Below are 23,552 nucleotides of genomic sequence, written 5' to 3'. Positions count from 1 at the left end.
AAGGAGTTAAAAATCAAACAGATAAATGATAAGCACTGCCAGAAAGATCTGAGAGAAGGCAACTCTCCGGCCAGCCAGACCAGAAGAGAACATTATTTATTCCAGCAAAGCCCCCGGTGACCATCAGAAGGATGGTCACACACACACTTCAGATTTAATTTCCCTAAATGTTGCGTTGTTGGGAGGGATGGGAGCTGTGGAAGCGCTCCAGCAAGTCTGTCTGTAGTGATGCACCAAATGATGTCTGTAATGAAGGCAGCTCCAAAATGTCATAGCTGTGATAAGGCACTTCAGAGGACGGGTCGGATCATCGATCCAGATTCAGGCCTGTGTAAGAAGCAGATCGTGTGCGTGCAGTTATGAAAAGCCTCCCACCTCCCTGCCGACAGCGATGAATTTCCCAGCATTTCCCCAGCGAGGGACTGGGGTGCCAGCCGTCACCCCAGGGAGACAAGGCGGATATAGATCGGGGGCAAAGCAGAGGGGGTTTATAAAGCAAGGGGGATGTAGCTGAGCTGGGATGAAGCTTTTTGACAAAGCCGAGTACCCCCACAGGGCTGGGAGAGCACCAGCATCGCGGTGCCGTGCCTGCTCTTCACACCTCGGGAAGACTGAAGCGTCTCCCCCACACGTTCACAGCCAGCCAAAATGTTCACATTCTCTTAAAGGAAGACTCCGAGCAAACAAATGGGAGTATAAGTGATTCATCACTGTCTGAAAATGATTCTCTTTGATTTGTGAAGCTCTCAAAGGGTGAAATACAGAAAGGGGCATGCTTAGTCACACCTGAGCTGCCTTCAGAATAGCTCCTCTTTGGGGATGTGTGTTCACTTTTAATTATCTATGCTGAGAGGGTATGTTTGGGTAACTGCAAGAGAGACAGGAGGGTATATAATAAACCCCTTCTTTTCAGAATGAATTTTTACAGAAAGCGAGCCAAGTGCACACCATCACCCTTGCATCCAGACTTGAAGGACTCCAGATCCAGCACAGGGACGTTGGCTAAGGGAAGATGGGAGCTCCCGGCTCAGAGCAGCCACTACAAGAGGCACCAGGCAGACTCCATCATCTCTTCCTCACCATCAATTAATTCTGTCCAGGAGGAGGGCGATGCAGCTCTCCATCCCTTATAGCACTGGGCACCAGTGTCGGGAGCAGCAGGTAACCAGCACTGTGAGAAGGGTGGAAAAAAGAATCACACTCTTTCTTGTAAACTTAGCAGAACTCTTTAGGAAAAAGTAAATATAAAATTGCCCATGTCATTAAAAAAAAAGATGTATGGCTTAAAGAAACCATCAGAGATACAGGCGCCAGGGAAGCCTGTTGCCTTCTGAAAACACTTATCAGCATCTTTGTCAGAAGGAAACCTCTATTCTCTTCCTTGATAAACTGCCCTCGATGATGGAATGCAGAAATAAATGATGAATGAAATGCCTTAATTAAATACAAACTGAGAGCAACTTGGGGCATTGTATTTTAATTCAGTCCTTTGACAGCACTTCATAAGCCTTAGGACAACTTCTCACATTTTGTAATGCAAATGAGCTGCTGCACTGGCAACCTTCACCCCCAACAGGAAAGATGGGAGAGCTGAGAGCTTTGGAAAAAACACCTCCCAGGGGCCAAGTGGAATTAGCCTTTTTTTTTTTTTTTTTAATAGAAAAAAATGTTGGGGTAAGTAGTTTCCCCAGGATTCAAGGGGCAAAGTCCTGCAAGCTGTGAGCACCCTGGGATTCCCAAGGAGCTGCTGGAGCAGCCCACTGAGACCATGGCAGAGGAAACTCCATCACCCTGGGAGGAAGCATTTCCATGGTCTGGGAGTGTAGGATGTGGGAGAAAAAAAAATACAGGGACTTGCCCCAGCATCACGGACCTGGCTGGAAGGCAGGAGGAGTATGAGCAGAAGGGCGAGGGGTCACAAAGGTTTAGGGTGACAAAGCCCATTACAATTCCAGGAAATGTCTTTTTAAACCATTTCAGAGCCTTGCTATGTTCCACCTCAAACACTGAACCTATACACCCTTCTGGGATTAACTTGAAGAAGAGCTGCTCAATCAGTGCTGGCATTGCCTACTATTAAACCGTAGGGGGCAATTAAATTATCAGTGCAGTCAGATTGCAAATGCCTCTCACAAAGCAATATTTCACCTTCAGTCCCCATCATCATGCAGTGCAAAAAAAAAAAAGAACTGAAAGAGCATTCCCTCTGTGGGTTTTTTCTTCTTTTCTCTCTCTGCTAGTCCTTCCAGATCTAATAAACAGGGCTAATAGACAGCTACATCCAAAGATTTACTGCATTTAAGCCCGACACGAGGATCCGGAGATGTAGCCCTTAAGTGCCGATTTGTATTCAGCACGAGATGTTAGCTCGGGGAGCAGTGCCAAACTCGGTGCTGAAATTCCTGATTTCACAGTGGAAGACTTAAAAGGCTACAAGCACAATGCCATCAGAGAAGGTCTGAACTCGTTCATGAGTTTTTTAATAAGACTCTCAAGCTCCCCGTTTGGGTTACGGGAGGATTTATGGGTTTAGAGAAGGGCGCTTCTCAAGACCTTTTATCAGAAGTTCCAACAGGAAGGGAATAACTCCGGGGAGACAAATGACAGTGGTCAGGGCTGGTGACAGGAGCTGGCTCCCACAGCTGGGTGTGCTCCCACCCTCGTCCCCTCTGGGCCCCCTCTTTCCCAGAATGGATGAAGAGGCAGGAGGCTCATCCATAGCCCATGTTGTGCTCATTTGCCTCCAATATTTCAAGCCTTTAGGGACTACAAGGAGCCTAAAAACATTTCCAAGCTTTTTCTCTCCAAGATGTTAGGAAAGAGAGCCTCCAGGATCTCACTGCTTTGGGGCTCATATAAAAAGCAGGATCCGAGGTCCTGCAGAAGGAAGGGCAGATCCATCCACACCCTGCTGTGAGCACACCTCCTGCATCCCCCTCGGAGGCACCGCTGTGCCCATGGCTGCTGGCAGCTGGAGCCAGGCTCCCTGCTCATCTCTGCTGGACAAAGTGACAGCTCCGGGCTCCACCAGCACTATTAATCAACTCATTAATGAGGGCTTGGAAAACCAGTCCTGGAGATGGGGGGGAAGGGAAAAAAGAAAGGATGAGATCAGCGAACTAATCCATCTTTTTTTTTTTTTTTAAAAAAAAAAAAAAAAAAAAAAAAAAGCTTTTGACTATAGATTTCTTCCTTCCACAGAGTCTGCCAGAGCAGGGAGGGGGTGAGACCTGTGCAGTTAAACAAATCAATTGATGAATTTTCTCCATGACATTCAAGGGCTTAGTCCTGGGCTAATCGTAAAAAGGCACTACCAGAGGATTTTAATAAATCCCCTTAATTAAGTGATATGTTTTAGAATTAAATTATGACGAAAACTATAAATCCTTTCCCAAAGAATGGAGCTCAGTGTGTACAGAAGGGGCAGGGCATCCCTCTTTTATCTTCCTGTTTCCCCCCTCCTTAATACAATGGGATTCAAACAATTAATTATCAAACAATACAGGAAGCCATGTCATTTATCACCCTGCAATCCAGCCTTTTAAGAAGTGAGATTTAACCTTGCACTAACTAATCCTGTGCTGGCAGAACAGTTTAAGGCTATTTTTGCCCCCTCCTTGCTGAAGGACTCCGGGGCTAGTTCCCTCGGCTTGCCAGTGCCCCTTTGGAAGCCTTGTCCCTGTGCCTCATCTGCGATGTGCCCAGCCAGCCAGCCCCAAGGAGACGCAAGCAGAGGTGACGTTTTCGCCACTTGGTGCTCACAGAAAGCACAGGGAGCTGCCTTTGTATGTAAGGAGAGCTACAATAAGATGGGATGAGGTAGATGGGTCGCTTGTCCCTGACCCCAAGAGGCTGTGCCTGTACACCTCATTGACAGTCACAGCCAGCAACGGCACCAAGCTCCGCTCCGGCAGGAACAGCTTGGTGTCCTCGCAGGGCCCCCTGGTCACACAGATGGTGTTTGCCTACAGCTCTGCAGTACACAGCTTCCTGAAATGAGAAACATCCCTGTGGGACCTTGCTCAGCATCTTGCGGCATCCCACGGGGCAGGTGAATGGCAGGAACACGCAGGTGGGGCAGGAGAGATCCCAGTCTGATCCCCCTCGACCAGAGCCAAGGGCAGAGCAGAGGCTTTCACTGCTGTAGGTTGGCATTAAGGGATAGAGGAATGCCTTTAAGAAGGGGCTGGTGGACAGAGGAAAATTACAGCAGGACCCGGAGGAGGGAAGGGATGGTCACAGCACGCTCCCCATGCTTCTGTGCTGATGACTCTGCCGGGGTTGTTTCTCAAGAGCTGGTTTCTCTCCTGCACTGAACACAGCACTCATACAGTTTAGTACAGGGAGACCTTGACCCAGGACAGCTGAGAGCAGGAAAGAATAGAGAGAAGCGAAGGAAAACAATTCTGGAGAGGGAAAAAAAGCGTATATAGCACCAAGCACAAAGCTCTACCTGCACACAATGGGTGGTTTTATCTGTAGCAGTTCTGTTATACAATGCAGGAGCTGCCATAATGCAGTGCAGGGAGAGTCAATATGAACTGGAGAGAAACTTAACAAGAGAGATTGCTCCCCAAGACACAGCCTTGTCACAGCTGATGCAAACAGAGGCTCTTTGTTAGCATATTTACCTTGCTCCACAATCATTTACTTGCTGCATAAATAGAACTGTTCATTTTCTTCTCCCAGCCAGCTCTTCTCCTCCGTGGGGATATCAGTGCAAATAGCTCAGGGTATCAGGCCAATGTAATATCCTTTTCCAACAAGGCTGCTGGTAATTGCAGGAAGAAAAGGAGAAGGCAAAAAAAAAAATCAGTTGTAATAGCTACGGAAAAGCTGCAATTAAAGCAAAGAAAATACGCAAAAGGAATAATACAGTACTAAGAAAATAAAGTAGCTAATAATAGAAACTTCCTTGATATTAACTTATCTACAGCTGTAGTAGGACCAGTGCTCTGCTGCTATTTCTGTAACCTACAGAAGCTACACCAAGAACAACAGCAGCTCTTAGCACGCAGCCATTGCTTTCACTTTTCAATACCCCGCTCCATCGCTGAGCAATTTACCTCCAAACCAAGCAGCACAGCAGCCAGTTGAATTTTTCCGATTAATCTCCTTTTGAAAGAGAAATATCTCAGGGTCAATAAATTCACAAGAGCTTTCCACGTTCATCTGAAAATATTTGTTGTTCGATAAAAACCCCGCATATCAACAGGACTTACCAGTTTCCAAAGACTACCAGCACTAAACCTCTTGCCTTACCTCCACTTCAAAGCATCCACAGGGGATGCTTTCTTACCCCATAGCCTGCAAGGAACAAGAGGGGAGCAGCTGCTGGCATTTTATGGGGCAAAAGCAATCAGAGCTTCACCTGGTGAAAGCCTTGGTTTACTACCACCTGTCTCTGGGTTTACCCTCTCAAATCCTGGTAAATACAGCAAGCCTGAATACTTTCCAGGGTCTCCCACCCTGAAAACATTTTCTGGGGCTTTTCATTAACTTTGCCACAAACTCCACCAGTTATTGAGTGAAGGTCCTTTGCACAGGGACATTCAAAAGTGTCACCTTGAGTGGCATGCACACACATTACCTCTGTATTGCCAATGACCCCTTTGGGCCTGTGCTTCTGGCAGATGCCAAAATCCCCTTTAATCATGAGAAATGTTAAAGTGAGAGAAAGAAGAGCAGTACCTGCTGTTCATCCATCCCCTAGTGAAAGAGAGAATCAAAAATTTCCCAATTCAAATTCTTTTGAAAGATGGCAACTGGTGAGTAGTAACTTGCTGCTGGTAAAACACAATTGTTTTCAATAATTAATACACAAGATGCCTTTAAGAAAAGCAGAGGTCTCGTGGAGTGGAAGGTGCAATTATGGTTTCATTAAAGATTGATTGCGTGTGTGGCCATTCATTTGAATAATGGCTCTGCTGACACCTTAAATGGAATGATAAATGAGGTTTGGTGCACTGCTGTGACTTGATACACAAGTTGGCTCATGGATGCTAGTGAGGAACAGCAGCATCCCTCCAGCCCCAAAGGTCACCTGAAATATTAAAGAGCTGGAGATCAAGTAACAATGAATAAGGTCGAACAGAATGTTACGGTGACAGGACTGGAATTAATTGGGTGATAATTGTCCTACATTTTTGCCTTTATTTTTAGTTTAGCTTTCTTATGAAAAGAACCCAGAGGCACGGCCCCGCTTGGCAGTGAAATGCAGCGAGCTTGCCACCAGCCACAGCAGAAGAGTTTCTCTGCTCAGGGGGAAAGCAAGGTGCCCCCAGAGAGTGGCAGGGGCCACCTGGGACAGGGGCTTCCTAAATCCCAGCACTGGGTCTGGTGGGATGCTCATCATTCCCATCCCAGCCCCAAAAGAAGCCTGGAGAGCAATGCTCACTGAGAGCACCCCTACTGTCACCCATATTGTTTGTGCTGGAGATAAAAGTGTGGTTCCCATGACGTTTTTCTCCAGCTGCTTGGCTGGGGACAGCAAAGGGGGTGGGAGCTGCTCCCTCTTCTCCTTGGCAGGGCAGGGGGCAGACCAAGGCCACCGTCCTGCAGGCAGCGAGGCTTGCAGGGCAGGAGTTACAGGAAGAACAAACACATGTTGGAAGCAAATGCCTTAATTATATTCATGATCGGTTTTGCCCTAGTCTGCAGCACTGAGGAGACCCCCTTCTATCAAAGTCAATTAAATGGATGCTCTTCTACTAAAACCTAGCAATAAAACAAGGGCTGTACATATCCATTAAACTGCAGTACATATCCATTAAACTTGCTTTTGCTGCTGCAGTTCATTTACTGCCAGGTTTTGGACTTGATTCTGATCTCATTTACGTGGGTTTTACCCTGGTGTAATAGCAGAGACTTCTCAAAGTCAGTCCGGCTGATTTACTCCAGCCCGGTACAGATATTGACACAGTTACAAAGGGATGAGACAGATACTTTCATTTCAAAGACCTGCAAATAATCTTTGAGCATCAATAAACCCCCGAGATTAATGGTTTGCTAAGCAGCCAGGTTGCCCTACACACGCTCACACACACACACATCGAAATGCAACTCCTCAAACAAGTTTCTCCTGGAGACAGGAAAGCTTTCTCCATGACCATCCCAGCAGGATCTGTGCTGACGATGCTCTCTGACTTCGAACCCCTTCTGTCCCCATGGGCCCTGGGGACAAAAGCATGGGGCTGCCCTGGTGCTGGGTGGGCTCTGAGGGCCCAGCCAACCCATAGCAGGTCATGATTCCATGGTTCTAACCTTTTTTTTTTTTTTTTTTCTCTTTTATATGAAAAGTGGCTGAATGCCTGCTTGTGTCAGGGGTGTAATGTCCTGATGGCCAGGACTGACCTTCTGTTTTAACAGACACCACGAGCATCCCTGGATTTTACGCCCTGCTGCCATTTTCTGTAAATTTATCTTTTATATTCATAGCGATGCTATTAAAATAAACCTTCAGAAAAGCATCTTCAGCTCCTTCCCTTCAATCTCTGCCCACCCCTGGCCTCTCGTGGTGTCCCTGCTCAGGGGTGACGTGCTGCTGTCCTTGTCCCCAGACAGTGCTGAGATGGCGCCTGCACCTCCGCCCGGCATGGAGCCCTGCACCCAGAACAGAGCGGTGTGATCGGGGTGGAATTCAACATTTCATAGCTGCTTTTTGTATTTCAAAGAGCTTGCAGGCAATCTGCTCGTGCAGCGCAGGCAGGAAGCTGAAGACGAGGTGGTGAAGTTATCAGCACTTTAAAGACGCCTTTGCTTTCTTCAGGTTTCCTTAAGAAGTCTCACGGTATTTTTTGTAAAGGGGGCTGAAGATAACAGGGAAATGGCAGCACGCGTAGAAAAGGGGAAGGAGAAATCCATGTTTGCCTGTGGGCAGAGCAGCAGGGAGGTCAGGCGGGCAGGGTGGTTCGTTCACAAACATCCACACATGTTAAAAGCTTGAGTCCCGGTGACTTTCGCACAAAGTCAGGAAGATGCCTTTGAAAATACAACGCACGCATCCCAGAGCACCAGCAGCTCTGTCCCCATCTGTCTTTACCCGCTGTGGCTCTCACTGCCCTGCTCTGAGCAGCTGGAGATGCACGAAGGATGTGCACAAGGGGAGACGGGAACCAAGGACGTCCTGGTTGGGGACGATGTGCTGGGTGCGCCTTTGGGGTGACCCCAGTCACGGCTTTCATCTTGCCTTAAAAGCAGCTGCAAGCGCAAAGCTCTAATGCTTCATGGCAATAAGCAGGGATGTAATGAACTTGACAAAAAAAATAAAAGAAAGGAAAAGGTCACCACGTCTTTGTCTATTAACGTGGCCCTGCAGAAAGACCCAGTGACTAATTAAAACTGTGGGCTTCGCAGCCAGGAATACTAATCTTCATATCTGCTCCGGCCTTAATTATCTGCCTCTGCGTGCTTCTTCATGAAGTGGGAAAACAACCCATATTCAATCTAATTGGCTTAATTTTTATAACTGTGTTCCCCCCTGAGATCCATTTCTAAAACAATTTGGACCATTCTTTCCATATCCTTTCCTTATCTCCTTATGATCATCTCATTCACTCTAATTTGGAAAGAGGCCCATGAAAGACAGAAAGAAAGAAAGAAAAAAAAAAAAAAAGAGGTATTTTTTTGCTTTACAGAGTGCCCAACGTGAATTTTCTGACAGCAAAACTTCGAGTAACTTTGGGCTCTGTTAAAGACAAAAGGAAAAAAAAAGGAGGTGAGAGCTCTGAGATTTATGGCATCCAATGAAGGCTCTGTACATCGTGATTTACACAGCCACAGCAGCGGGTTGATTCTGGAGAGAAAAATGTGTGGGACTCTATGATTTATGAACACCCACCTGACATTTTCAAAACTCTCGAGCAGCAAACTATCAGGTCAATAATTCTGTAAGCGATCAGCGCTGGGCTCTCGGTCAGGTGCCAGACCCATTACAAACACCTTTGTGCCCATTTATTTGCTTGTTTAAACCGCCTTAACACCAGCACTCAGCGAGGACACGCTCCGGGCCGTCGGCATCTGGATGCTCCTGCAGGTTCCCAGGCATGGCTCGAACCCTGCTGTCGTGGCCAGCTGCACGGGGCCATCAGGCCAAGGCTTTATTTTGGCAGTTTCACCTCTCTGGGGTGATGTCTCCAAGGCTGCAGGCACTGCCCCAGCCCTGGGACTCCCCAGGTGCCCCAGCAGGCACGAGGCAGGGACTTACACATGGATAAATAGCGGAGAAACCACGGAGGGAAAGAACAATTTGGTGTGCCAGGCGTGGCAGCTGGGGAAGGTTCCCAGTGGTGGCAGGGAGCTGATGAAGAGGAGCAGGGAGGAAGGCTGCCTCAGAGGTGTGGCGTGGTGGAGACAGGTGAGATGCTGAAGGACGAGGAGGGAGAAGAGCCTCTGGCTGCTGTTCCCCCCCTCTTGTGCAGCACTTGTTAGCACAAGGTTCCAGACTCTTAGCACGCTAATGAAGTTTTTAATGACGCGTTAACCTCTCCTCACTCCTCCACTCTGGCAAGTCACAGCGCTCCTTTGGGTGGGTGGAAAGGGCTGCCCTGGGGCCATGCGGTGCTTCCAGCTGGTGGGGCCACAAGTGCAGCAGAGGAAGGTTTGGCTCCACAACCAAACCTGCCTGAACCCCCCCGAGCTCCCTGCAGCTCCTGACACCGCTCCCCCCCCCCGCAGGAGAATCTGCTTTGCTACTTGTGCTATTTTATGGCTGGCATTTATTTGTTGTTTGGCGGATTTTAGTTTTCCATAAGCAGACGTGGCTGGTTAGAAATTCAGCAGGGATAAGAGATGCCTCGTAGGTGCCAAAAAGGAAATATCAGCAGATGCTACACGCAGACTGAAGGTGCCACCGAGCTTCCTTTGGCTCCCGTGCTGCTCAGGAAGCACATCGCCTTCCCTCCCTCCCAAACTCTCTTTAGTGAATGAAATTCATTTTCTCGTACAGCATTTCACAGAGCATCCACCAGTTACTGGCCGAGGATGGGCACCAAGGTGAAGAACCCTCTCCCTCCATCTCCGGGAAAAATAGCTTTGGCTAAAATTGATTCCTCCGCTCCTCAAAGTGTTTCGCTTTTATTTCACACAGGTGGCTCCTGCAGCCTCGTCTGACACACCGTCAGTACAGACACACAGGGGAGGTGATTACACATGACTTCTCCTCAGTCCTGGCATTGCTGCAGGTTCGGAGATGTCTGCTGTAAAGGGCCGAGCTGCCACCTGAGCGCTGGCCATGCCACGGGACCCGGGAACACAGCGGTGGCCCTGGCCTGGCGCCTCTCCTAAGCTCCCCCAATTTCATTTTTCTTGCAGTGATTTATGGCACGAGGAGAAAGGCCCCGCTCGAGCTATTTCTGAGGAAGGCGCTGGGGGGGTTGCAGGCAGCTTCGCGCTTTGCGCCGGGTGGAAAGGGAGAAGCAAAGCCGTGCTGTGGCTGCAGCAAACGGAGAGGCACCGCGCAGCTCCACAGAAAGCAAGGGCACGGAAACTTTGCACCAAGGGGCTGAGAGCTGTGGATGGCAAAGAAAGTGCTCCTCTTTCCCTGCCTGCTTCCTGCCAGCCAAAATTATTCATCACAAGCGAGCAGGCAGTCACCAGGCTGCTTTTCTTTGGTATTTAAGCATATGGGCAGAGGCTCCATCGCATAAATGAATCTCAGCAGATTCAGGAAAGCAGCTAAAGCCCAGATCTGGACAGGCACCGGGAACTTTCCCCACCTCTGGGGAGCCTGGAGCCCTCTCCCCTCTGCATGTCCCACAGGGACGTGCATGAAGCAGAGCCCATCACACACAGGGGCACAGCCTGGGCTCGCTGCTGGCCCAGCCGTGGATGCTGGGCGCCACGGGGACCCGGCGTTCTGGACACCAGCAAATGCATTCACAAGTAAAACCGACACAAACTGAAAGAGATGTTTATCCCCCGTGGCATCCCACACAAGCCCCGTCACAGCCGGACCTCCTGAACGTCCTCAGTGATTGATGAAGATCGACCTGGAGGTGATTCGCCTCCAAACACTCCGGTTTTTGAAGCCTGCCTCTAAAAAGCGAGGGATGCGCACGCACGAGCCTGTGCTGCTGGCCTCCTCGTGCATCACCCGTGTCCCCGAGATGAGCCTGGTGCAAAGGCAGCGCTGCAGGAGCGGGGCTGATCCTGCACGCAGGATTTGAGCCTCTCCTGGTGCAATGGGACACGGCACCGCAGCAGTCAGTAGAGCCCCGGGGTTCTGCAGCAGCTGGGGAGAGGGCAAAGACTTTGGTTTTATCGAGTGCAGTCAAGAAATCTTCTTCACGCGATCCTCTCTATAAATCATCTATACAGCACCTATAAATCTCATCAGTCAAAGGCAGCAATACTCGATGATTTATTTTTACAGCTGGCTGAAAAATTTCCTTCCAAGTACCCCTTCGAGGAGAAAATGGCTTTTTAACAACACGGAGATCTGCTGAAGTTTCTCTCTTTGAAAAGTTTCCCATCCAGAAAAGGGCAGTTTCTGGAGATTTCTGGAATTCTGAATGATGAAAGGGAAATTGAATATTTTGTTCCAGGTGTTCTCCCTCTTTCCTACAAGAAAAGGGATAAACGTTTTTCGACCCTGTGTCGTTTTACATTAGTGGCCTTGTTTAGGCTCCACCATGTAGGGGACGCATGACAGGGCAGTGTGAGACACAGGAAGGTCGCTGACCCAGGGAGAGTACAGCCAGGCCTGAAATAAAATGGATGAATTGAGAGAAAAACGAGACAAAAGGAACGGGATGCAAGAGCTGCAGGCTCGGAGAGGGCGACAGGCTGGGACCTGAACCTGCGCCGAGCCCCTTTACCCACCCATCCTCCTTGTGGCCTTGACCCCATCGCTTAACCCACGCTCTTTGCAGGTGCTGTGAGCAGAGGTAAGGCTGCTGCTCCCCCCGGCCTCGGGTTCATTCCCACTCTCGTGGCTTTGGTTTCTGGTTCCTTGTCCCCACGCCAGCCCCTGCCCTCAGCCAAATCTTCAGTGCTGCCGTGATGCGCGGTGCCGGTCACCACCTAACGAGATCGCCGCTGCTCCCCACCTTCGTTTGATTTTCAGACTTGATTGCTGAACTCATATTTCATCCAGATAATTGACGGTGTCTCGGCTGCGAGCAAATGGGCAGTTTATTACCTGCAATGGGGCTTTGCAGCAGGGTGGTGTCTGTTCTTGTACCACTGGGCTCGGCGTTTTTTACCTCGGAATATCTCTAAGCCCTTGCCCAGGCGAGGAGAGATAGCGAGTTTGTTATTGATAGAATTTCCATTTAAATTGAGGCCGGTGCTCAGCGCAACACGTGTACCCGTTAAATGAGACTGCTCCAGCAAAAAGCAGAAAATTATATGACGGGAAGAAAAAAATGTCGGGAAGGGGAGGGAGGAAGGGAGAAATCACCAAACCTAATGTGAAATCCAGCTGGATATATGTCTGCAATAAAGCATCGAGATCTTAATAAGGCTGTGGGTAAAGCTCGGATTACACTCCCAGCTCTCTATGCTATCTGCTAGTCAGCAGCTGCTTCTCTTGAAAGCTCCTTTCTCTGCTTGCCAATCCGATTAGCTCTCCAGAAAATTAGAAACAAAACAACACAAAATCTTTCGCTTTTAGAAAATAAATAGAAAGGCAGCCATGAGAAGGGGTGGGTCGGCCCTGAAAAGTCTTTTCAAGTGCGTAATGACATGGGACAGACATTTCAGGTGGTTTTCTTTTTCATCTCAGATTTTAATTTACTTGGTAATTAAAGGGAGGGATGCAGGGAACAAGAGGAAAATGCATCCCTACGGGGCTCTGCCCGTCCTTTCCAGCCGCTTCCCCAGACACCCAGGGCTGCACCTCCTCCTGCATGGCCACGCAGCGCCAGCTCTGAGCGATGCTCGAGCTCAGCTGCCTCTTGGCAGCAGGTTAAGGGGGTCCTGGTGCCCCACACATGGTCAGAGCCACCAGGGCTCTGCTCCCAAGCTAAAACGCACAAAGCCCTGGATAGCAGACGGGTTTCTAGCCAGGAGGACTGGGCATTTCCCGGTCTGACTGCTGTTCTCCCCCAACCCCCAGGTGTTTTCTGTTGCTAATCAGAAGAAAAACGCTGTGCAATGAACCCGTGCAAGCAGCGTTAATCCCTGCAAAAACTGGGAACCATCCTGCATCTGGCCTGGGAAATGCATCCGGGCTCAGCCCCCCTGCACGGTGCAGACGAAGCTGTGCCCGCTCTGAGTGCCACGAGCTGCTCTCTCGGACTGATGTGCTGAGCCCTGCTCCTGCTCCCGGCGGCTCTGCTCCTCCCAGCAGCACAGGATCCACATGATGAGCTCTTTTTTTTTTTTTTTGCCATTTGCAGGGTGACCTCTAAGTCTAAATCACAGGTGCGAAGTAATCAGCTCCATATTGTACGTTGGCGGTTGCTACGGGGGAAGAAATGATTAATTTATCGCCCATTCCAAGATCTGAAGAAAGAAAGATAGGAAGAGAAAGAGAGAAAGAAGGAAAAGAGAAAAAAAAATAATAAAAAAAGAAACAGCCCCAAATAATTCTGCCCGAGCTGCACGGCGACATTATTTATGGTCCAAAACTTCCACAACACTCTGAATGTAAAGCAGGATCCCCAGCATTGATAAGACTGCACCCTGATCGGAGGGAAGAGACATCTGAGGGAGGGAAATAATGGCATATTTTCCACTAGCCGGGGAGATTGCAAAAGGATTTTAATTCCGAAGATGCTGAACAAATTGCAGTTGAGACTCTATGAGAATAAATAGTGTCTGGTCATAGATCAGCACAACTTGATTTTCTCCCCCTTACGGCAAAGCGCTATCAATCTTTAGAGGGGAGGGAGGGAAAAAAAAAATCAAGGTGGCGAATGAATTATTCCTCAGGCCTTCCTCCTCACCTTGCGCTCTGCAACGCGTGACCCCGGGGAGAGGGGGATGCTCCACGGCACAAACCCCGGGGCAGCAAACGGCTCCGTACAGCGACACGGAGTGCCGGCTGGAAAGGGCGATGCCGCGGTGGGTGGTGTGTGTGGGCTCCCCGTTACTTCATCTCCAGCTCCGAACACAAATATTTTGTTCCCGGAGCATCGCTGACCTCATTAACAGTATCTGATAGCAAATAGCTGGCTTTCAACCAAGGGTCTCATATCCTTGTGGAAACATTTATTTAATTAGTCGGCACAACACCCAGCAATAAGGATGGCTGTGTTTTGCCATACACCAAATGGAAAAAATAGAGGAAAAAGGGAGCAAAATATGGAGAAATGAGTTGTACATCCCCCTCGGTTGTACTAAAAATACCCCCACACTTCTTGGAGCTCTCCGGGCCCTGGGGATACACTAATTAATCCCCGTTTGGCTTCCATGCGGCAGGTGGCAGAAAGGCCAGGAGCATTTCTGGGCCCTTTTCTGGCCTGTTTCAGGGTGTCCATTTGAGCCCCACTTCTCTTGCCCCAGCAGACTGGTGTCCCTTGCAGCAGTTTGACACCACAGGGCAGGAGGCAGCGGCACCGGGGCCGCTCTGCACAGGCTCAGAGATGCCATTAATTACCCACAGGGGCTAATTAATTTCTGTAGGGCCACCATTGTGAGCAGGTGACGGGGAGCACCAGCAGAGCCATCTCAGGGTGATGTGACCCCACAGGGTCCTGCCTGGTGAAATCCCTCCCGGCACACGATGGCCGAGCTCCCCGGCACGTAATAAACGCAGCAGTAGCACTGCTGATAGGAGAGCGATTAGCTCAGCATAAAACCCATAAGGATCGGAGATGAGAGAGGCTATTTGGGACTGAATGGCTTTTCCAGAGGCATATTTCATCCCCAGAGCACTGAGGCTGCGGGCTAAATTGTGCATTTTCTTTGCTCCTCGGACATCAGCGAAGGGAGACCGCGAGGCTCCCAGGGTAGCATCCAAGGCTGCAGGAGCAAGGGATGGGGGCTGCTGCAGCAGGCTGTGCTCAGGGACAGACCTTCCTGCTCAAAACAACATCAATGCTCGTTAGCGATAACAGGCTGATTAGCAGATCCGTTGTGCAAAACCGCTCGTGGTCCAGGTGTGTTGCTTTGCTGGGCAGACAGGCTCCGGCAGGTGAAGCAGCCAAAACGCAGAGCTGGAAAGAAGGGGGGAGGGAGGGGAAGAAGAGATATTTACAAACAACATGTGTTTGTCTCTTCTTGGTGTTTCCTCCCGAAGAAACTTGGAGCAGGGAGTAAGTTTCACACATTCTGCCTCCTCTGCTAATGCCCTTCAGCAAGGTTAATCTTTGCACGACGCAGGTTTGGAAATTAAATCCCCGGTGGTGTACAAACTTCCCGGGTAGTTTGATTCAGTTTCTTTCATTTGCCACCAAAATGATATATGCGTGTCGAATTCACAAACGCTTCCTTTCAGAGCAAATAATTCACCAAGAGGCGCTCCCCTCCGTGCTTCTCCCCCTCTCTCCCTGTTGTGTGTCTTAATTAATGCCTCAGGTCCGGCAGCTTTTTGATTTCCATTTCAACGGGGTCCCGGATCAGCCTGCCTGAAAGGCAAACCACAAGAAAGGACGTTTGGTTTTTGGGTGGCTGCTCCCACTTTCTCCCAAAATTCAGCATCGCTGCCGTGGCCAGGATCTGTCCTGCAGCAGGGACACTCCAGCTCTCAGTGAGATGGGGCCTCAGGACCAGCCCAGGACCTGGGACCGTGACCTGTCCACTCTAAGGGATGTCCCCAGGGTCACACGGGCTGTTAGGACCAGCAGGATGCTCGCCCAGCACGGTTACACCATCACCCGCCCTGGGGTGTTAGGGAAGGGTCCCCTTGGGTGCAGCCCCCAGCTCTGCCCCAGGGGAACGGAGACAACAGAAAATCCACAGAGCCATGGAGCAGCTGGAGAAAAAGCCCAGCCCAACGCTGAAAATTTCCTGCCAAGAGGAACGTCTCGTTGTCAAATTAACATACTAATAATTAGCCAGCATGGGAACGCGACGTCCCAGCGCAGGGCCCGAAGATGGCACATTTGCTCTCTGCGTTCGGCCGTGGCGAGCCGTGATTCGGGGGTGCCTCTGAGCGTGACAGCCTGTGCTGTACAAGATGTAATTTTAGTGCTTCAGAGCTCTCTTAGTTATGCATCTCTTAAAAAAAAAAAAGAAGTGTGTTGGCTTCTCTGTGAATAAGAAAAAACAGCTCCTTCTTCAGGGTTTTCATGCGTTTGATTTCTTTGGGGTGTTTAGTTTTGCTCGGGGCTATTTGAGAAAACCCATTAAATACAAGCATATATTGCTAAGTTTTGTTTGCTGGGAAGGTAGAAGCGCACGGGGCCTGTCTGAACTATTGAGTCTGTGCCTCTGGAGAGAATCACTTCGCTGCCATGATGCCCCAGGATGAAAAAACCTGCAGCCAGAAGTTACGAGGAATAAATGAAACAGCGATAGGTGCCATAAATAAAACCACGGCGCATTAACACTCCCCCCACTTTGGGGATCAAAAGCGAAATAGCTCTCAGTGCTGTGACATGGGGAAAATCCAGCGAGAGCCCCAGACCCTGCAGGCTGATTACATGCCTGGCAAAGGCGCTGGTACCGAAGCTCTCCTTGCATTTACACACGTACAGGGGTTGTATTCAAGGGGGCTGCAATCCCCCCCAGCTGGGAGCACTGGTGGAGGGACGGGTTAAGAATAAATTCCTTCCAAGGCCGTTCTGTGGGCTCTAACAGCAGCAGTGCCTCCTGGTTGGATTCAGACCTTGGATCAAGCCTTGGAAAACTCTGAAGCTTTGTTTTGTGCCACCGTAACAGCAGGAGAGCAGCAGCGGTGGAACAGCTGCTGCAGATGCTGAGAGCAGCCGCCCCAGTTGGCTTCAAAGGCTGCCAAGCAGCAAAGTCACTCTTGCCTTAAAGTAAGAAAAATAGATGGCGAGAACAGAAGAAAGGAAAGACGAAGCAGAAGGCCCCGCCGCAGCAATGATTTATGGAGAATTACACGTTGAGGCTCCGCTGCCCACCCGCTGCTCCTGCGCCACGCAGCAGGGCAGAAAGGAGCAAGGTGGGAGCCGGAAAGGAGAGCAGAGGAGGCGGCCGTGTCTGAGGGGCTCAGCTCCAGCCCTCAGCACCAGCAGGGGCCAGGGGGCTGCGGGGACGGATCCTGCCCTGCCACCAGCACGGCACCAGGCAGAGCAGAGGAGGCGGTGCCACAAAGGTGGAGGCACAGCTTAAGGATAACCGATGATTGCTCCCTGATTCCAAGGCGCACAATGGTTGGAAAAAAGTCTAAAGGACTTTCCGGACATCTGAAACCTCCAAGGGTCTGTCCTGCTCAGGTCACCTGCATGGAAACTAAGATAACTGGGAAGTTGCACGCCTGGTGGAGTGCTTGCTGGAAGGAAAACCAGCAGCGAGCTTGCAGTGGCGCAGTTCCCATGCAAGGTGTGAAAGGGGAGGGCAGACCTCCGACCTGCACTGAATTGGCTTCGTGGAGACTCCGCAGCTTAATTTACAGGTAGCAGAGAACTGCCAGGAGGCCTCTCCAGCTCACTTGCCCCTTCTCATAGCAAGCCATGGAGAGGCCTTTATTTATATATATATATTTGCCCTGGAGCTGTGAGTCAGATCAGTTCAATCCATTTGATTGAGATGTTAATAATAATAAAAAATAAAAATTAAATAAATAAATAAAATAAATAAAATAAAATAAAATAAAATAAAATAAAATAAACAGCCAAACCAGGCCTAGCTGGGGAGAAGATGCTGGACAAAAAGCAGCTGAGAAAGTAATTCTAGTTCGCCTTTTACACCACGAAAGCCACGCTCTATCCAACACTTTGCAGTCCCTTCGTGCTAGAGCTTATTCCTCTCCCCTTCTAGTGACTGCCTCCCACTTCTCCTTGCTGTTTCGCTCTTTCCAGGAGAGCTTTAGTCACACTAAGGAAGCCCAACACTTCGTATAAAACTCACATTCACAGGTTTCCTTTTGGGTTGGTTGCCCAAACTCACCCAGACCACAGGGAATAAATCCCCAGGATCTGCTCTCTAAATTTAACCCTAGCCAACGCTTCTTTTTTAGCCATTTTTATTTTTACCAGTCTCATGCAGACGTGGTATTTAGGGAGCTGGGAGGAGCATCGCTTCCAGAGATAATAATAGAGCATGGCACATTGCAGCCAAAGCTGTCACGTCTTGCTACGTCTGCACCCCCCCACGTTCCATCCTGCTCGAGAGTAGGGGCATGGGGCTGAGTTCTGTGGGGCCTCCCATCCCGTGGGCAACCTCGCTGGGGTCTCAGGTGGCTAACGTGGGGCTGAGCTCGTGCTCTTTTCTCCACCCTACTCGTACGAACCACGCAGGGATGTGGTGTTTTAGGGACAGCCACTGCTCTGCCAGCGGAGCTGAGCCGAGCTGCTCCAGAGCATGAGGCGGGCAAGGGGCTGACAGACGCATGGCGAGCAGGAGGACCTGGGCCCCTTCCTCCAGAAACAGGGTTAAAAAAAAATAAATGAAAGAATAACTCTTGCTTTAACCAGAAGGCAAGTCACAGAGCAATTCACGCTTTACCTTAGGAAGCAGCCTGGGAGCAAAGGTACGCATCCTCACACCTGGGTCAGCCTGGGTCGCTGGAGGGGAAAGCTCTTCTGGCCTCACGCAGGGTGAAGCCCCGGCTCTCTGGGGACAGCGAGGGCACAAAGCAGCCCCCAGGAGTCCTGGTTTCTGTTTGCACCGATGGGATCAGGTGTGCAGAGCAGGGCGAGGAAAACCTCAGAGCACGGAGCAAAATGGAACCGTCTCAGTGTTCCAATAACCTGCTGCTTTCTGTTGCGGATCGTCCCAAAATTACCTCCGTGTTGCACCTGGCAGAGTTACTGCCCTGTAGCTCTCACACCAAGTCACGGGCTCTTTGTTGGTAAGGAAAGAGGTGAAAACCTGCCGTGCCTCCCAGCTCTGGCAGCTCCAGGAACAGTCAGCCCTTCGCTCAGATCTCCGTTTTCTCCTAATGGCAGATCAAAGCTCCTCTCAGCAGCGAGACCCCAAGGCATGCGTGAGAACTGTTCGCTGCCGCCACAAGGACCTGCTGCAAACCTCAGCTAGCAATCAGCGCGGACGAGGTGAGCGTCTCCTTGAAACACCACCAGGATTCAGTTAAATCTTTCTAGCCAGGTCTAAGTAATTCAAGCTCTTTTAAAAATTATCTTTATTTTTTTAATGTTTACCCCAGCTGTGATACCTCTGCATTTCTGGGGTCCGTTTGGATGAAGATTTGGCCGTAATGTCCCACTGTTACCCTGACTCCTATAAGCTCATTTATACGTAGAATAAAGAACTTTGGCTGCTTATCTGAACAGCTCTCTTAATCTGAGATTCACCACTAATTACAGCCAAAGGATGAAGGGAGAGGCTGACAGGACAACTCTTGCCTGTGGGACACGTTTCTCCTGTACGTACCTGCAAACACCGAGCTTTTAAGGTGCAGACATCTCCTGAACCTGCGATCCAGCAGCACCAACCTAATGTTCTCTGCAGGAAGCACTCGAGAAGCAGAGTAACACAAATCCAGCAGCATGGTGTTGGCAAACAGACACGCCATTTCTTACAGGGGTTTCCAGAGGAGCCGTCATCTTCTGGTGCTTCAGGAGCGAAACCCAGAGAGGCAGGGCAAGGAGTGCCCCGTGCCGCGTCCCCCAGCAGCACCAGGAGGTGGAGGCAGGATTTCAGGGTTGAGAAGCTCCGAAAGCTGCAGTTTGATTCCTGAATTCCCCCAGGGGCACAGGCAGGCTCCTCAGGTGTTGCTCCTGGGGTGGAACTGGAGAGTGGTGGCCTCTGATCCTCATCCAGCAGCTGAAGTCCCTGGGTGGTGTCTTTACGTGTCCAGGTCGATCTGAGTTTGTCACTGGGAAATAGGATTCCCGGAAGGTCTCTCTGTTCCGTGTTTTATGGTGTGAGTTACCTTTGGGCGCTCCTCCGATGAACTCTTCACGTGCCACCGAGCAGAGGGGTCGTGGGGAAATCCCGCTGCAACCAACTCCAAGAAGACATTCACATCATGTTGGTTTAGGTGGAAACAGTAAACTTGATTTATTGAAAAAAAATCTATTACATTTATTCCTTTATTACACAGGTTTAAAATATTTAAAAATAGCTCTTATGGGCATTACACTTAAATTTTATGACATGTTTATTGGACTTTGAGGAAATGTACAATATGTCATTTGACAGCATATTTTAAAAAGGGCCTTATGTACTAAATTGTTTTTTTTCCATAGGTTTTATTTTTCTTATCAACATTTGTTCAAGTCATATATTAAGGGAAGAGGGAAATAAAATTACACAAAAAGAATGTCTGCAAATACAAGTAGTAATTTTATTGCAATATACCGTAGCTAAGTGGTCTGGGGGAATCGGAACAGTTTGGAGCTCAGTACAATTACAACACTGTGGAATTCAACAGAGGATTTTTTTTTTTTTCTTAAAGCAAGGAAATAAAAGGAAAAAAAAAAAAAAAAAAAAAAAAAAAAAACTCCCTTGATGAAAATTCATCGTAACAGAATCACATGACCTAGACAGACGCACACGTGTGTACATACATGGATATATGGCTTATCTGTTGCAGAGAGGAACGTGCAACCTTTCCTGACCTTCCCACTGTTCCCGGACAAGGCTCTCGCCAAGGTGAGCAGCTAAATTCTGCAATACACCATCATAAGCTCATCTGCACTGCTTTGCTGCTGGAGTCTGCAGTTTTTAGGATAGCACCTTTTTCTTTTTTTTTTTTTCCCCCAGTGGAAAAAAAAAAAAATAGACAGAACACGACACAAGAAGGGAGACGGATGGACACGGCTCTTGCAGACCCAAAAGCACCACGCAGCGTCGCAGCTCCCGCCGCCGCCTCGAGCCAACACCACGGGCTCGGGCTCGGCATCGCTCCCTCCTCTGCTAGGGAAGGAGGGGGGAAAAGACATCATATATAGGCTCTTCTTCACAGTAAATGTGATGTCCTTTCCTTTACGGTGGCAGGCCCCCCTTGGCTCAACCGTCGCTGTAATACTCCAGGCCAAATAATAATAATAATTAAAAAAAAAAAAACCAACCCTGCAACGCCTATTTCCCAGCCAAGAGATCTAAACAAGGAAACGGCCAGGGAGAAAACAAACAAACAAATGGAGAAGAAGGGTGGTGTCAGCTGGTTGTGATCCAAAAATGCTGCATGGAAAAAAAAAGAAAAGAAAAGAAAAAAAAAAAGCCATCCTGGCAGCCACCGTGGGCAGACAAAGAGAATTGCACACGCAGCTTCGTCCTCGCATCCGGACAGCGAACAAGTACATAAATTAGCACCACAAACATTCAGCGACTGAGTACAATCTGGTGTGATTACCACCGTATAAAATGCATGAATATATATATATATATATTTTTTTTTTTTTGGAAAAAAAAGGCGTAAGCACATTTAATACTTTCTACACGGGCCGCAAAAGCTGCTGTAATACAACTAAAGAGAGGAGCAGGCCTTTTCCGTAACAAATAGGAAGGCGGCATGCATTTATAGTCAAAGACTGTAGCAAAAGCGTGCAGTCTGCGTTGGAAGTGGCTAAAGCAAAGGCCAGCGGGAGACTGGCCACTGGCAGGGCATAACCAGTGTTGTGTAAATGTTACTCGAATAGATAGCACCACAGAAAGACGTTTAAAAATAAAAAGCACCTTTTTTTTTTCTCCTTTTGTTTTTTGTTTTACACTTGGTATTCAGGGAGGACAAATGGATTTCCCCTGCCAGTGCAATCTGCCGCTGGGAATAGGTCTTTTTTTTTTTTAATATTTTAAAAGAATGCTGAAGGAAAAAAGGAGGCGAGAAGAATTAACTTAAAACACGCACATTAAGGCGAGCAGGGGTATAAAAAGGCAGAGATGCAAATGGGATCCTGCTTTTAGGTCGGCGTTTTGCAGCGATCTTAGCAAAAAGTGGCTTTGTTTTCCTTATTTTGGAGTGAATCCTTCCAAAGGCACCAGTGGCCGGGGGGGCGGGGGGCCCTCACCCGCATGCCTGGGTGCAGCCCCCAGGTGCGGGGCAGCGCCAGCGGCCGCGTCCCTCGGGGGGCGCGTGGCGGGGCTGTCATCGTACGGACAGGGTCACATGCATGTCACGAAGCCAGGAACGTTTAACCACTTAAAATAATACACAATACACGTATTTACTTACAAACATACAAAAATACAAGCACCTTTAAGACACGGGGAAGAAGACGCCCGGCGTGGCTTTTAGCAACCAAATTGGGTGGGTGAAATTTTGTAAAAAGTGGAATCAGGCGATTCAAGGGAGATAGCACAAAGGCTGGAAACGGCCATTACATCTGCTTGCTAGACCCGATCCAAAACTCACAGAAGCCAACGAGATGACCATGAAGAACTTCAGCAGGGTTTGGATTAGAGCCAGGACTGCCCCGGTTTCAACGTCAAGCTGAACGCAGGAGTTTCAAGTTTGTTGTTTTTTTTTTCCCCATTTTTTTTTCTTAGAAACAAACGATAACCTCCAGCCAAGCTCTTGGCATCATCTCATGGAGAGAAGAAGTCTTTGACGTGTTTCCATCTCCGGCCCCCCGGGAGGCTGTGCAGAGGTGGCTGCGGGAGGGAGGTGACACGGGGACAGGTCTCGGGGCCACGCGTGCGGCCTCAGGTCATGCGATTCTGGTCTGTCGCGGGAACGGTCCTCGCGGCTGGGTTCGTGTGGGTGCAGCGGCACAGAGGAACTCGGGCAAGACGAGGAACAAAACAAAAGGAAAAAAAAAAATAACCCATCGCTGTCCAGTTTCAGAACGTGCATGTGACAAGGAATTCTTTTTTTTCTTTTTTTTTTTTTTCTTTTCTCTTTTTTTTTTTTTAATTAATTAAATGGCGCAATGAGGTTACGAGGTTGCTCATTTGGAGACTAGTTTTCAGGTGGCTCTTAGCCCATGAAGCAAGCCGGTCCCACCTCGAATCCAAATTTCTGTGACGCTTCTCCGAAGTCATTGAACATGATGTCGACTATGGGTACTTGCTCGACCTTGGGCGTGTTGATTTCCAGGACAGTCTTCTGATAGCCCTTCTTTGCCTGGCGGGGAGAAGGGGGAGAGAAAGGAGCTCTGGTGATGCCTCCAACCCAACACCAGTGAGTTACCACAAATGAGCATTCACTGGTCAGCTGGGAACATGGAGATGGTATCACCCAGGTATTTCCTGAGCTGATTCAGAGGCATCCAGCCCCTCAAAAATAAGACATTTACCCTGCAAATGCACTGGACATGCTCTCGAGGAGCATGGCTGGGGACCACTGAGTAAACCCTGGGGGGGACGAGTGGCCTGAGCACGGACTTGGGAGCAGAACAGCTGTTGCCATGCAGACAGCAAAGCAGGAACGCTGCCTTCAGCACATCTCAGAGCTGGAACGGGAGCCTGGTAAAACTGTTGTGGCTGTGGTATAGCTGTGTTGCCTCCCCGAGGACACGCATGGGTTGTTGAGCAAATGTGAGCGATTTAATTTGAATATATTAGTTTGACTATTATCCGAGCGCTACCGAAAAGCCCACGTTTAAAGTTTGATGGAATTCACAAGGTGATGTTGT

At 49.2% G+C, this 23,552-nt stretch overlaps 1 protein-coding gene and 1 long non-coding RNA gene across 4 annotated transcripts in view; both read right to left on the bottom strand.

Moving 5' to 3' along the window:
* Positions 1 to 652: 652 nt before the first annotated feature.
* Positions 653 to 5,418, bottom strand: LOC118175462. Of its 2 annotated transcripts, none has more exons than XR_004754983.1 (3): positions 5,263 to 5,418; positions 4,632 to 4,771; positions 653 to 1,171 (listed from the first exon to the last, which is right to left on the bottom strand). It is a non-coding gene; the product is annotated as an uncharacterized LOC118175462 (long non-coding RNA). The 2 variants fall into 2 exon arrangements; XR_004754982.1 differs by lacking the exon at positions 5,263 to 5,418 and adding an exon at positions 5,067 to 5,123.
* Positions 5,419 to 20,118: 14,700 nt separating this feature from the next.
* The window catches only part of COL5A1 (collagen type V alpha 1 chain), a 149,006-nt gene continuing 145,572 nt past the window's right edge, over positions 20,119 to 23,552 (bottom strand). For both annotated transcript variants that reach the window (XM_035341727.1, XM_035341726.1), the window contains exon 66: positions 20,119 to 23,041. In XM_035341727.1, coding sequence (XP_035197618.1) covers positions 22,895 to 23,041 — 147 coding nt within the window. In that variant the 3' untranslated portion in view covers positions 20,119 to 22,894. The remainder of the gene's footprint in view (positions 23,042 to 23,552) is intronic.

Source organism: Oxyura jamaicensis, chromosome 17 (assembly GCF_011077185.1).
Source record: "Oxyura jamaicensis isolate SHBP4307 breed ruddy duck chromosome 17, BPBGC_Ojam_1.0, whole genome shotgun sequence".
Classification (NCBI taxonomy): Eukaryota; Metazoa; Chordata; class Aves; order Anseriformes; family Anatidae; genus Oxyura; species Oxyura jamaicensis.
This window is presented reverse-complemented; position numbering and strand designations above follow the sequence as displayed.